General features: G+C 45.0%; 1 protein-coding gene across 2 annotated transcripts in view; it reads left to right on the top strand.

The window, feature by feature from the left end:
* Nucleotides 1–15,614, top strand: part of ARHGAP8 (Rho GTPase activating protein 8) — a 132,567-nt gene that overhangs the window by 33,779 nt on the left and 83,174 nt on the right. For both annotated transcript variants that reach the window (XM_084641893.1, XM_084641892.1), the window contains exon 3: nt 8,767–8,907. In XM_084641893.1, coding sequence (XP_084498019.1) covers nt 8,767–8,907 — 141 coding nt within the window. The remainder of the gene's footprint in view (nt 1–8,766; nt 8,908–15,614) is intronic.

Raw genomic sequence — 15,614 nt, 5'->3', positions numbered from 1 at the left:
GAATACACGTTTGCTTTACATCTGCAGTTCTTTACCATGTGAGTCTAAACCAGCCAGAGTTGATTATAAATTTTTACACTTAAGATTGCCTATATACAGTACAAAATAAGCTTAAGAGTGGCTGTGTGTTTAAAAAACTTTGGTTTAAATTTCTGGGTCTTTCATGTTAAAAAGCATACTGTATATTTAGGTCAATACAGCCTTTTGTATATCAGTTGATTCTGGTGAACTCACTGTTCGTAAGCACATTTGTTTACTAAACAATTCTCCTTGTTCTACCCCATGATGTTAATGTGTAACTCTTTCTATCCCTGCCCTGCTTTATTGTTTTTTGTTTGCTTACTAAGGTTGATTATACTGTGCAGAAACTTAAAATTCAAAAGCAAAACTGAACACAGTTGTCCTTGTTCTGATTTTTAATATGATTCAAAGTTGGGTTTTTTTGTTGTTGGTTGGTTGCATTTTATAAAAAAAAAAAAAAAATCATGTCTGGGTTGCGTTTTTATTATCCATTACTTCCCAACCAGCTCTCAGGGCATAAGTGTTCTGTCCTTACAGCCACCGCATCCAGCTGTTCAGAGTGGTATATTTTTGCTTTTGTAGTTCATCATTTTTAAAAGGTAGGAAAGTATAAATTTGTAGATAATGTTATGAATTTTATCTTTACATTTGTGTGGAGGTCACAAATAGGTTATTTTAATAGCTACCTCTTTTTTCTAAGACTAGAAGTGCCACTATTTTATTTTCTATGGATTTTTTTATTGTGAGAGTTCAGGGAGAATGTAAAGATATTTAAAGAAAACCACACACGCATGCATACCTGTACAAATCCTAGGCCCAGCCCTGAGTGTAATCATTTTTCATGTTTTTTAAATGCATTTTTGTTACAAAGCCATGTTAAAAGGCAAAATGAGACCAAAAAGCCCTCCACAACCCTAATATATTCCTGTTTAAAGGATAATCTGAAAGACATTGGAAATTGTGCAATGGAAAACAAACCAAAGAAATTATTTAGAAAGAGTATTTCCCCCACAGTTATTAGTTATTTGCACATAAATCTGATTGGAATCAATACCTTATATACTCTCTTTTCCCATATGTATCTCGGGTAGAGGTCAAGTTATATGAAATACATAGGTGTTGAGAATGCAAAATGTTGTTGTTGAAACACCCAAAAAGTGGAGGTAATAATGTTCCTCTTAAAGTGATGGTCCCTATTGTATTCCACTGAGGGGCACACCATGAACACCATGCATCCAGAGTTGGAGAATTTGAAAGTAATGTCTGTTGGTCCGCGCACGTGCCCTGGCTCACCTTGTGCTTCCATCCGAGGTGATAAAGGGCAGGGCGGATCCGTCCACAAGGTATCCAGACCCGATGGTGGAATAAGAACTTTTTAGCCTGATCCCAGTGGTTCTGCCAGTACTAGCAGGGCTCCTCTCTTCCTCTCCTGACAACACGGTGGCTGCATCAGCCAGATCAATTCTCCACCAGATCAATTCAGACAGTTCCAGGAGCTGTTAAGGAGAGTCTAGGGGAAACTCCAGATCCCTGTAGAAGAGATCCAAGATTCCCAGCACAAGCGTCTGGATATCCTTCGCCAGTGAGAATAGCATTGCTGATTAGCAAAGCCATACTGGAAGCTGCCAGAACGGTATGGCACACCCCAGCCACATGCACAGTTACTCCCAAAGGAGTGAAAAAATGCTATGTTCTAGCCACAGACTCCACATTTTTCTCACCTCCACCCCCAAATTCCCTTGTAGTCCAGGCTACTACAGAAAGATCTAAACAACAACACCCTTGATCTACAGATAAAGAAAGGAAGTGCTTAGATCTTCTGGGTTGTAAAGTATTCTCATTTTCCAGCCTGCCACTGAGAATTGCAAACTATCAGGCATTGTTAGTCAAATATGATTTCTGGGATTACAGCAAATTCAAGAAGTTTGCCCTTCAATCTGCGGTAGATACAGCGGACGCTTCTCCACAGCCATGACTATAGAGATAGTCATGTGTCAAGAGTCCTGGTTCCACTCTTCTTGTTTACCTAGGGAGCTCCAGAAATGAAGACCTTCCCTTCAACAAATCCCATCTTTTTAACCAGAAGACAGATGAGTTGCTACATACACTGAAAGAATCCATGGCTACTCTTTGCTCATTGGACATCTGCACTCACACCCTGAAGAGAAAATTCCACCAACATTTGTCCACATGATGGCATAGATCTCCTCAGTTGTACCCACAAAGACCTTATGAGCCCCCAAGGAAATGCCAGAAAACACAGAGGTCTCACCTTCCTGGTCCCTCCTTGTAGGCTCCAACCTCACAGACCCAGCCAAGAGGTATTTTTGATGCAAGCCCGAGAGATGCCGACTACTAAATCTACCACCTCGTGACCATTCTACTACTTTTGGGGCCATTTAGCACTCTTTCCCCATCCTTGGAGTGCAATAATAACGGACAGGTGGGTGTTGAATGTCATCCACTATGGCTATACGATTGAGTTTTTCATGCTACCTTCTCCAAAACCCTCCTCCCCATCCCCTTTGGGGCCCACTTTCACTACAGTATTCCTGCCCAAGAGATGAACTCCTTTTTACAAAGGGGTTCAGTAGAACCCATTCCTCCGGAATATCAGGGAACGTGATTTTCCTCAATTTACTTCTGGATACCCAAGAAGAAAGGCAGGTGGAAACTAATCCTCAATCTTCGGCACCTCAATCATTTTATCTGCAAGCTCAAATTTCATCTGATCATGCTGGGAGAAAATGGGAAGTGGTTTACGGCTCTCGATATGAAAGCTACTTACTTTCACATTGATAATCACCATGACCCTAGACAATTCACAGTGGGCACCCATAATTTCCAGTACAGAGTGCTCCCCTTTGGGATAGACACTGCTCCCAGAGTCTTCACCAAAATATTCTCTGGCGTAGTGGCCCACATCAGGTGTTACAGCCTCATGTTTCCATATCTCAGCAATTGGCTCCTGGCTGCCAGATCCAGGCAAGAAGCACAAGTGTCGACTTCGATGCTACTCAACCTCCTCTATTCTGTCAGAGTTAGTGTCAACATCGAGAAATATATCCTTGAGCCCACACAATCTCTGTACTTCTTTGGGGTTACCAAAAACTCTGTCACAGCTTGAGCTTACTTACAACAGACAGATTTGAGACAATGAGCAACATTATAGCTTGCATCAGGAACAATCCTCATCTATCCACCAGGACTTGCCCATCCCTCCTTGCCCCCCCTCCCCCCCGCCACATGGCTTCTTGTACTTACATGACTCCCTTCACATGACTGCACCTTTGCTGCCTTCAGACCTGACTCCAGTCTGTCTGCTCACCCAACCATCACTCCATGGACCTATAATGTTGACAATCCCCAATAAGGTACTGTCATCCCTCCATTGGTGGACAAACCCACATCAGGTGTGAATGGGGGTTTCCTTCCTTCCCTCGTTTTCAGACGACAGTCATCACTGACACATCTCTAGTAGGCTGTAAAGCCTACATGGACGATCACATGGCACATGGTGTACCCGAGAATCCAGCATGCACATAAACACCCTAGAACTCCAACCAGTACAAAAGGCCTGCCAATCCTTTCTTCCATTCATTCACTCCCACCACATTCTCATTATATTAGACAACACCATCCCTGTCTTCTAGATCAACAAATGGGGGAATGAGATTGAAGGCTCTGTGCGGCGAAGCGGTCAGTCTCTGGAATTGGTACATCAATCACCAGATCGTCTTGTCCACAGCCTATCTCCCTGGGACACAAAATGTACTTGCAGACTCACCCTGCAGACATTTTTGAGATCAACCACTAGTGGGAACTTCACGATTCCATAATACACAACATTTTCACCTGGTGGAGGACCCTGACCAGAGATCTATTTGTTCTGCAGATGAACAGCAAATGGACCACATACTGCTACAGGGGATGCCTCAGCCACCACTTTTAGAGCGATACTCTCCTACTTTCCTTGTCAGACCAACTCATTTATGCCTTCCCTCCATTACCGCACCTGCCTTGATCTGATGAGACAGAGAGACAGTCATTTGATTGCCCCTTGCTGGCCTAAACAGTTCTGGTTTCCCAATCTCCTCCACATGTCGTCATTCTGCCCACTGATTCCCATCCCCAATTCACCGATCAGTTGACCCAGTACAATGGCTAGATCTGACATCCCAATCCATGTGTGCTACACCTCAGAGTGTGGTATTTAGATGGGCCTCTACTTTATGTAAGGGGACTGTTGCCCCCTTACTAACATTCAGTGGGTGTGTTCTGGTTGGCTAGCTCCCAGTACTAAAAGGGGAAGGGTCTATGGGAAACCAGGACCCTGAGACTGATAGTCCTCAGGAACAATGGAGAGAGGCCAATGCTCCAGGTCAGCCTGAATGACAGGGCGCGCAGGCTAATCAGGGAGTCAGGAGCCCAGGGAGCTCCCGTACTCTGTGTGAGCTGGATTTGCCTGGGTCAGACAGAGTGGGGCCAAGCTAAGGAGAAAGCAGGGGCCCGAGCTGAGCCAGGTCCAGAGGGACCAGAAAAGCAGCCCAGAGAGAGCAGACTTGCCCTGGGAGCAGAGCTGCAGCAACCAGAGCCAGAGGGGCCAGAAGAGCAGCCCACAAAGCAGGTCAATGCTGGGAGCAGAGTCACAGAAGCAGCCGGCAGAGCAGACCTGTCCTGGGAGCAGAGCTGCAGCAACCAGAGCCAGAGGGGCCAGAGAAGCAGCCCAGGGAGCCGGAGGCAGAGCGGCAGCAGCAGTGCAGAGACCGAGTGGTGGAGCTGGGGCTGGAGCAGTCCGGAGCTGGGTGCGGTGAGCAGCTGGGGAGAGCGAGGGGGACCCTGGGGGCCCAGCGCAGGGAGACACCTCAGCCAAGAGGCTCTGCAGGCCAGGCTTGGATCGTAACCCCAACAGGGCGGGGGCGACACTGGGAAGAAGGGTCCTACCACTGAGAGCCTGAGAGCGTGTGGCCACCACCAGAGCAAGTGTCCGACCCACAGCATCCCTGCAGCACAGCCAGGGCCTGAGAAGAAGGCCTGGGACTTACAAGGAACAGCCTGTGAACTGCCCTGACGTTCCAGAGACCCTGTTTGTGATGTTCTCTGCCACAGAGCGGGGTGATGTGTTTCCTTTCACCTTTCCCATTTTTCCTTCTCCTTTTTAAAATTAATTGTTGATTAAATAACTTGCATTTGCTTTAAATTGTATGTAGTGGTCAATGGGTCAGAGAAGTGCCCAGGGCAGAGAGAGTACCCCGGAGTGGGGACACCCTAGCCCCTGTCCTAGGTGACCACAGCAGGGTTGGGGGTCGAGCCCCTCAGGAATCCTGGGCCCAGCCTTGTTGGGGTTGTTGGGGTTGTGAGGACTCTGCCAGACAGGAGAGTGGAAGGAGAGTCCTCAAGGGCAGAGAGGCCACTGGGTAAAGGAGGTGGGAGTGAGGACTCAGATCCTTTCGCTAGCCCACTTCACCGGGGTAGTGCAGAAGCCAGAAAAGTTCCCCACAATAGCGGGACTATTCCCCCGCTTACATTTAGTACAGACATGTTCATTGGTGGCTGGTATAATAGGCCAGGGAGGCTGTGCCTCCTCTGGTGCTGCCTTGGCTGCCGGACCCCCGATTTCAGGGTTTTGGGGGGAAGTTTTTGATTTATTATGCCCCATGTAGGTTCCGGGGCGGCTGAGGAGGTGGTATGTGCTATTCAGCTTCCCGCATTCATCAGTAATCTCCTTGGACTCCAGAGAGAAGGTGTGGGGCACTCAAGGCTCCTCTGGCTGCGGGGGGTGTCTCGATGTTGGGGCTGACCGCAAGTTACCGTGGCCTGTTATTACAGGATGGTCCAGGTAGAGCTAGTAGTAAACCGGCTTTGATCGGCTGGGCTGGCTTGCAGCCCCTCCAACTGGATAAACAAGCGAGGAGATAAGCATGGCCCAAGAGTGTTAAGTGTGGGAATAGAAAGCAATAGTGTTTCCTGCCAGAGCCTGCTTGTGGATGTATACACCCCCTGAGAAAGAGCCGATGATAAAAACGGCTATGAGAATTGCTTTAGACGAACAGTCTCACCTGTGGACCTTGGCCTTGTGGGTGCCACCCCGTGCTGGAGCAGCGCCTGCTACGAGCCCTCAAGGACAAGGCTGGAGGGTCCGGGACTGTCCGTAGCATTGGTTCTTGCTTCCCTGCTTGGTTGCTGGAAAGCACGTATTTAGTAATGCGTGAAGGCTGGGAAGCTTATTATACTTTGGCAATAAAACTGGTTATACTTATACACCTGGTGTGGTTTCATTGAGTGTATCCGAGCCCCCCTTTGGCACGACACTCAGGGCTCCAGCCGTGTGGAGGGTAGGGGGCCTCGGGGCTGCAGAGGCAGGGCTAGCCTCCCCAAAGGGGGGCTCCACCCACCAGCCATGGACGTGTTTTTCGGCTGTACAAAACATTCTTTCCAGAAGCAGGAAAGATTCCACTAAGCGATGTTACCAAGCCAAGTGGAAACACTTCTCATCTTGGGCTCAATACAAAGGAGTCTTACCAGAATCTTACCAGCGGGGATCCCCTCATCCTAGACTACAGTCTCTCCTTAAAGTCATCAGGTCTCGCCCTCCGTTCTTTGAGAGTCCACCTGGTGGCAGTTAGCGTGTTCAACCCTCCAGTGGAAGGTTACTCTGTCATGCGTCTGCTTACCACAAGGTTTTGGAAAGGCCTCATCAGAACCTTTCCACCTGTCCAAATGATCGCACTCCAGTGGGACCTGAATCTAGTTTCTGTGCTAACAACACCATCCTTTGAGCTGTTAGCTTCATGCTCCATGTCCTTCCTTTCTATGAATGTTGCCTTCCTGGTTGCTATTACTTCTGTGAGATGGGTCGGCGAGCTCAAGGCTCTGATGACAGACCTGCCTTTCATGGTGTTCCACAAGGATTAAGTCTCCCTACGTCTACACCTCAAATTTATCCCAAAGATGGTCTCCCAGTTTCACATCAATCAAACCATCTACTTACCTGTTTTTCTTCCGAAACCACATGCTTCTCCAGAGGAATGTCGACTCCATTCCCTTGACGTACGGCGAGCTCTTGCTCTCTACCTACAAAGAGCAAAACCAAACAGGAAGTCCCCTTGACTACTTGTGGCAGAAGCAGAGAGACTCAAGGGGCAAGCCAGCTCCACCCAAAGAATTCCAAATGGATTTCTGGTTGCTTTAAACTCTGCTACCAACTATCAGGCCTACCTCCTACAGGGGTGTGGGCTCACTCCTCGCAAGCTCAGCCTTCAACCACAGCCTCCCTTCAGGACATTGCACTTGTAGACGTATATATAGCAGTCTTGCAGAGTTCAGTGCACACCTTTTGCAGCACACTACACCTAAGTGCAGGACTCGGCAGCGGACGCCTCCTTTGACATGGCAGTTCTCTACACAACCATTCCATCCTTATCCTCGCACCCTTTTCCAACTTAGGTACTGGTTGTCAGTCACCCTCAGTGGAATAGTCACTTGCATAGCACTCAAAGAAGAAAAGGAGGTAACTTACCTGTAACAGGAGGTTCTTTAAGAGGTGTGGTCTCTATCTGTATTCCACTTCCTGCCCACATTCCCCTCTGCTGCAGATTGGTCAATTCAGAATAGAGAAGGAACTGAAGACACGGTCTGTCCACCCCGCCCTTTATTGCCTCGGACAGAAGCATAAGGCGAACAAGGGTGCATGCACAAACCAACAGACACTACTTTCAAATTCTCCAACTCTGGACGCATGGTTTGCATGTGTAACCCTCAGTAGAATACAGATAGGGACCACACATCTCAAAGAACCTCCAGTTACAGGCAAGTAACCTCCTCTTCTTGATATAACTTGTATGATAAAGAAACAGGTGACATACAGTGAGTGATATGCTTTGGGAGGAAAATAATGTGTCTCTTTAAATATCAGCCTTTCTTAATTTAAGCTATCAGGTCACTTGCATGTTAGTATATTTCTCAGAATCATTCTTTTGACCAGTATTGAAATACTAATGGCTGTGACTTTTGCATTCAGCTCACAATGTGTTTGATCTAGGTATTTGTTTTCCCACACCAAGGCCTGTGCACGCTTAGGATCATCTCTGTTTAAGTATCACACTTGTTTTTGGTGAAATGCCATGTCCATGTACAGTAAAGGGCAATATCTACCTTTCATTGAAAATTTCAGTGAAAGGTAGTTTGGGCCTTTGAGAGTCCAATCCAGTGTCCACTCAAGTAAATGGAAAGACTCCTATTGAGTTCACTGCGTTTTGCATCAGGCCCTTAGTGCTTTTCTTAGGCTGTCTAACCCACTGTGTCCCCCAGTACATTTAAGGTTTCAGACAGTGATTTTTCTGTCTCAAAGAGCTTACAGTCGAAGTATAAAACAAGGTATGACAGACAGACGGGGAAGCGTAAGGAAACAGTGAGACAACATAGATTGTTATGACAAGCAGTGGTCACAGCATAACAACTGCCTAACCATTGTCAAGTTTTTTTGGGCATTGTAGCCAAGAAGAACTTAAAGGAGGGCAATGAGAGAGCTTTGCTGCAGATTTTCATGGGAGCTCCTCCCATGTATGCAGCCCAGCATAGGAGAAAATATGAAGGTGCTTCTTTGAAAATGTAATAAATGAGTGAGTGAAGAAAGCTGTCGTCATTGGCAGGATGGAGCGTGGATCTCAATTTCACAATATTATATGCAAGATAAAAGAAGGTTTTTTAGTAGTTGATTTTATAAATTCTTGCTTTCTGCTTTAGAATTACAGAAAGATGAGGCAGAACATGCAGTAATGGAGAAGCGAAAGACCTCCTTCACACCAGCAACATGTGAAGACACTGAACTAAGCATTAATCATCCATACTACGATGTTGCAAGGCATGGCATTGTACAGCTAGCAGGTATATATGTAAAAATTAAAATGCATGACATTTCCTAGATTTAGCAGATGTTACTCAACACCTTATTATATTATTTCATATTACACTCTTTAAAGTGATAGATGGGAATAGTGTAGACACTTTGGACCCCAGTTCAGAAAAGAACCTAAGCATATGCTTAACTTCAGACATGTGACTAGAGTTTAAGTACACGCTTCAGTGCTTTGCCAGTTCAGGACCATTGGCCACAATTGGTTTTGTTTAAAAACAAATGTACAAGACCTAAATATGAATAGATGTATTTGTTTCTAATCAGTGAAAATTTGTTTTGTTTTTCATTTCCTGTATGTTCTGAAGCCAGACACATGATCATTCTGTGAGCCCACAAGAAACCGAAAAAAATAACTGAGCAGTCTAAAGTGTTGCTGTCTAAAATGAATGAAATGCAAAATGTAAACTTATCAGTGTAAATGGTGAAAATGTAAATTTATCACCTGACTTTCAAAGGTGAAGTCAAGGGGAGCTGCCAGTGCTTCACACCTTTGAAAATCAGATCATTAGATTTTAAAAAATTCTGCTTTTAATAACGTATAGCATTTTATTTGTGACAGGTAAGCACATCTTTAAAATGTTTATCTTGATAGTGTCCCTTATGGGTTTTTTCCTTTGATTTGTTTTGGGCACTATTTTAACTTGCAACACAACAGTAATGCATAAGCCTGAGCTTATGAGTAACTTTAACATTTTTGACAGGTTTCAGAGTAACAGCCGTGTTAGTCTGTATTCGCAAAAAGAAAAGGAGTACTTGTGGCACCTTAGAGACTAACCAATTTATTAGAGCATAAGCTTTCGTGAGCTACAGCTCACTTCCTCAGATGCATATCATGGAAACTGCAGCAGGCTTTATATATACACAGAGAATATGAAACAATACCTACTCCCACCCCACTGTCCTGCTGGTAATAGCTTATCTAAAGTGATCATCAGGTGGGCCATTTCCAGCACAAATCCAGGTTTTCTCACCCTCCACCCCCCCACACAAATTCACTCTCCTGCTGGTGATAGCCCATCCAAAGTGACAACTCTTTACACAATGTGCATGACAATCAAGTTGGGCTATTTCCTGCACAAATCCAGGTTTTCTCACATCCCCCCCACCCCCATACACACACAAACTCACTCTCCTGCTGGTAATAGCTCATCCAAACTGACCACTCTTCAAGTTTAAATCCAAGTTAAACCAGAACATCTGGGGGGGGGGGTTAGGAAAAAACAAGAGGAAACAGGCTACCTTGCATAATGACTTAGCCACTCCCAGTCTCTATTTAAGCCTAAATTAATAGTATCCAATTTGCAAATGAATTCCAATTCAGCAGTTTCTCGCTGGAGTCTGGATTTGAAGTTTTTTTGTTTTAAGATAGCGACCTTCATGTCTGTGATTGCGTGACCAGAGAGATTGAAGTGTGAATTTGTGTGGGGGGGTGGAGGGTGAGAAAACCTGGATTTGTGCTGGAAATGGCCCACCTGATGATCACTTTAGATAAGCTATTACCAGCAGGACAGTGGGGTGGGAGTAGGTATTGTTTCATATTCTCTGTGTATATATAAAGCCTGCTGCAGTTTCCATGATATGCATCTGAGGAAGTGAGCTGTAGCTCACGAAAGCTTATGCTCTAATAAATTGGTTAGTCTCTAAGGTGCCACAAGTACTCCTTTTCTTTTAACATTTTTGCACCTAAACTACAAAGCCTGGCATTTTTTTACAGAATGAAATAATAACTAATAGTATTTCCCACTTGTCACCCTGATGAATCCCAAAATTCTTTACTTGCACAGGGCTAGATCATGAATTTCCCGAATAAGGATGAATTTAAGCATATCCTTCAATGCTTTCCTGAATCTAGGCCATAGATGGCAGTCTAAGAGTCATTAGTACTTGATCAATTGATTTACTCTGGAGATCTTGAAGTATTAGATGAGCCAATTCCCTCTGATATGGCCAGACTCAGAGATGTCTGGGTTGACACACACAGAGGGTGAAATCCTAGCTCTGTTGAAGTTGATAGGAATTTCACCATTGACTTCTATGGGGCCATGATTTTACCCGTAATATCTGTTGAAGATATATGTATATTTTCAGGTAAAACTAATTTTTCTCAGCTTCAGCACAAACTTGATACACAATGTAAGAGTTTTAAACCCATGGCTAAGAGAGTACAAGATTCAAACTCTGTTAGGGTTGTCAACTTTCTAATCGCACATACCTGAACACCCTTGCCACACCACCTGCCCTCCCCTTCCTGAGGCCATGCCCCTGCCCTGCCCCTTCTCTGAAGCCACACCCCTGCTCCCTCCATCCCCCCTCCCTCTGTCTCTTGCCCTCCCACCCCCTCACTCACTTTCACCAGGCAGGGGCAGGGGATTGGGGTGCAGGACTGAGTGAGGGCTCTGGCTGGGGGGAGTAAGCTCTGGGATGGGGCCCAGGATGAGGGGTTTGGGGTGCAGGAAGGGGCTCTGGGGTGGGGTTGGGGATGAGGGGATTGGGGTGCAGGAAGAGGCTCCAGGCTGAGGCAGAGGGGTTCAGAGTGCAGGAGGGGGCTCAGGGATGGAGCAGGGGGTTGTGGTGCAGGCTCTGGGAGGGAGTTTGGGTGCAGGAGGGAGTTCCGACCTGGGGCAGGGTATTGGGGTGTTGGAGGGGATAGAGGGTGCAGGCTCCAGTTGGGCATCGCTTACCTCGGGAAGCTCCTGGAAGCGGCTGGCATGTCCAGCTCCTAGGCGGAGGGGCCAGGTGGTTCCGTGCGAGGCCCCTGCCTGCAGGCACTGCAACCACAACTCCCATTTGCCATGTTCCCAGCCAATGGGAGCTGCAGAGTCAGCGCTTGGGGCAGCACACAGAGACCCCTGGCCTACCCTGCTCCTAAGAGCTGGAAGTGCTGGCCGCTTCCAGGAGCTGTACGGAGCCAGGGCAGTTAGGGAGCCTGCCTTAGCCCCGCTGCCCCACCAACCGGATTTTTAGTGGTCTATTAAAAACTCCTGGATTGTTTTCAGTAGCCACCGGGAGTTCGAGACTGATTACAGTAGACTCCCGGCCGGTCCGGGATGGTTGGCAACCCTCAATTCTATTGACTGAGCAAGATACTAATCTGACAGAACAAAAATACTTTCGGGTGTTTGTGTCAGGACCTCAGCCAGGGCTGACCTTAGGGAAAATGGTGGCCTGGGAAACTTGTATTTTGGTGCCCGCTGACTCCCCGAGTTCCCCCACAAATCGCCTCTAGACCCTGCTGTCTCCTCCCGCTCCCATTATCCCGAGCTCCCTTCCACGGCCTCGCATCCTAGGCCCGCCCCTCTCCTTGCTTCTGAACCATAGCACCCCCCTGACCATGGTGCTCTTTGTGGTCTCCCACCTGTAAGGCCAGCCGTGCGCTCAGCTGACTCTAGGCTTGGTCTCATACCAACCCGCTGAGCTCAGCTGAGCGAAGTAAACCCTCACTAAGTGACTGTGCTCTCTGATTGGATAGAAGGTCCATTTAACCTTGTAGTAACAGCAGCACAGTGTTTGATCAATGCGTTCCACACCCAAGGCAGCGTCAGTCCTGCTTCTTATACAAGCTCTTGCTCCAGCCCATGCCTTCTCCTGCTCCAGCCCTAAACCCTACCTTCCTCTAGACTCCTGACTCTGATCGTTGGCTTGTCCCCTGACCACTCTTCTGGTTCTGCCTTCTGATTCTGCTTCGGCCACAAGGCCAGACTCCTGTTCACACCACTAGATCACACCACCCACACCCTGGTGTGTGACAGAGAAAAATACCAGGACATCAAAGCTCTGCACGAAGTCCCTGAAGCTAAATTAACAAAGAAGTGTGAAAGAGCTGGCGAACCTTTGAAATAGAAAACAAATTTAGAAACACAAATAGAGAAATTAACAGAGACTTTGAAAATATCAAGGTCATTATAATGTCCCTCCAGCAACCTCTACCACCTGCCTCCTTACACATCGCTATAGGATAATACTTCAGTAAATTAAAGGGATCATCTTTTATATTCAGCTTTAGCAGATCTGCCAGAAAATTGTCCATGAAGGCAATGCTTTTTTCCCCCTGTTATACCTAGCACCTGAATGTTGTGGGCCTGGATTTGAGAGTCTGAACTTTTCCTTCTAGCAATACATTATACTTTCAGTCTCTTGTTGTAAGAGAGGTTTTATTTTATGTTTGTGTACCGCATCTTCCCTGCACTCAAAGCCCCAGTGGAACTCATTGACACTTGTCATTTGTCTACTGTAGCTGCTATTAATTCTAACAGATACCTCAGTGTTTATCCTTCTTGGAGGATATCATAGAAATGTAGGATTGGAAAGGACCTTGATAAGTCATCTATTCTAGTCCTCTGTACTGAGACAGGACTAAGTATTTTCTAGACCATCATTATATGTTAATCATGACTTACAGGCACAGTGCCTGATGCACAGCTAAACCCTCTGAAAGATGAAGTTTGAACATGTCTTCTGAGATTTGCTTATTATTTTTATTTGCATGGCAATCTTAGTGATTTCTCCTGAATTAGGAAATTGGCATGAGAGGAAACCAGTTGTTGAACAAAATATCTAAACACCATGGAAGCAAACAGAAAATATGTCCTCCATATTCTGAGCCAGGCTCTGCCCCTTGAATAGGAGGAGTTTAAATGGTGGGGAAATTCAAAAGGGGCCAAAATTTTTGGAGTAAGTGGTATATATACTCTCCTCCTTGAGCCAACTCCTTTAAGAAAATCATGCTTTCGCTGTTGGTGAGCCACAGGAAACGAGAATACAAAGTGGATAAAGAATGTTAAGTAGCCTCTCTATTCAATAACAGTCTCACCTGACTTATATTTATTTGTGGATGTTCACCTTAGTCTTGTGACATATCAGGGGAGGGGCATGTGCTTCAAGATTTCTCTGGAGTGAGAACCAGCATGGTTTAAAAAAAACCCCTCATTTGCAGCTTCCTTGTTTCGTTTTAGAGCTCTCTTCTTAAGCATGTTTGCTCAAACTGAAATCAAAAGGCCATATATATATATATATATATATGTATATATAGAAGTACACCAGGGATGCATCTGGTTAAAATGTTTACTTCTGTACAAATGATTTTCCTAATGTGCCGGCCTTGGTAGTCAAAAATAACTGCTTTAAGATCAGAAAGCAGTGGTTTTAGCTGGCACGTCAGTCAGGAATAACATGCTGGAGCTTGGTAAGCACGTTGAACAATTTAAGTGCAAAACCCAAGTGCATTCAAATAGCCAGCAGCTGCACATCAGAATCTTTGTTTAATATTTAAAAATCATAAAATTCTAGAGGAGAATCAAATAAGAAGAAAAGATAAAGGAGGCGGTGGGGAGGGGGAACACTTCAATTCAGCAAAGAGACGTCTCTAGTCCCTCTTCTAACTGGTGCTAAATCAAATTCATATGCTTGCTGGATTTAAAACAACTCAGAAAGGGATAGTCTTTTCAAATCTCCTTCCCCTCTGGGAAGAGGACAGTTCCTTTTGAAAACAAAAATAATTAAAAAAAAATTATTTGTACCTAGTTTATGATACACTTTAATCATTTCTCAAATAAAACAAATTATAAAATCTCAGTGTTTGGAGTGGCTTAGTTAAAGTAACTCTGCAAGCTGTTCATTCCATTCTAATTTTGTGGTTGAAAGACAATGGAATATATTATAAATGGATAAGGAATGAGAGGACAGAATTAAATTGAAGATTCTGTGCAATAATTGTTCTGGCTTTTACTTTGATTTTATTTTCCACAATAATTTTTTAAATGCAAAAAATGGCCTTTCATTATGTTTTAATAACAATCTAATATTCCACCCATAAATTAAAATAATTTGTACCTGCTTATCATAACAATAGCTTTGACAAGATCCAAAAGATTCTTCGGAGTCTATTTCACACTGTAGAAATAAGAACAGAGTTAATCCAATTTCCACTGTCAAACAAAAGTGTGGTGGATTTTTTAAAGAGTTCTAGCTGTAATAATTGTTCAGACTGAAATTGGGATGTTTACAGATTGACTTGTCTCATTAATGCTGATATGCAGTTGGCTATTTTACATATATGTCAGCTTGAAACATGCAAATTATTCTGCTGGTCTAGTGACGTACCCATTTGTAAGCATATGAACATTTTTGGAATCCCACAGCAGTAAAGGCTGTTGCAGTACTGGTTGTTTTTACTTTAATATTGATTAGAAATAAAATTGAGTTTTGTTTTTTTCTTGTGGTGCAAATGGAGGAACATGTAAAAGCTACATAATACATGAAGCTCTTTCCCTTATTTTCCTCTGACTGCCAGAAGCTGAGATTGGATGACAGGGGCTGGATCACTTGATAATTGCCCTGTTCTGTTCATTCCCTCTGAAGTGTCTGGCACTGGCCACTGTCAGAAGACAGGATACTGGGCTAGATGAACCATTGGCCTGACCCAGTATAGCCGTTTTTATGTTCCATTATCCTCTCATAGTATGGCCTCTAATTATTTCTTGCATGACCTTGTGCAGTATTTTTGCATGTGTGCTGATTTTGTGTGTTTCTAGAAGAATTTCTGATATCTGCTGTCTTAATACTTAGATATGTGCTTTTGTCCTGTTAGCTGTTAGGCTATAGCTGGTAACTTGAGTTGAGTTGGTCTTGGTTTTAAATGTGCATGTTCACTAGCTCCTACCCCTTTTCCACTTAAAAT

This window comes from Lepidochelys olivacea (assembly GCF_965140295.1).
Source record: "Lepidochelys olivacea isolate rLepOli2 genome assembly, chromosome: 1".
NCBI lineage: Eukaryota > Metazoa > Chordata > Testudines > Cheloniidae > Lepidochelys > Lepidochelys olivacea.
This window is presented reverse-complemented; position numbering and strand designations above follow the sequence as displayed.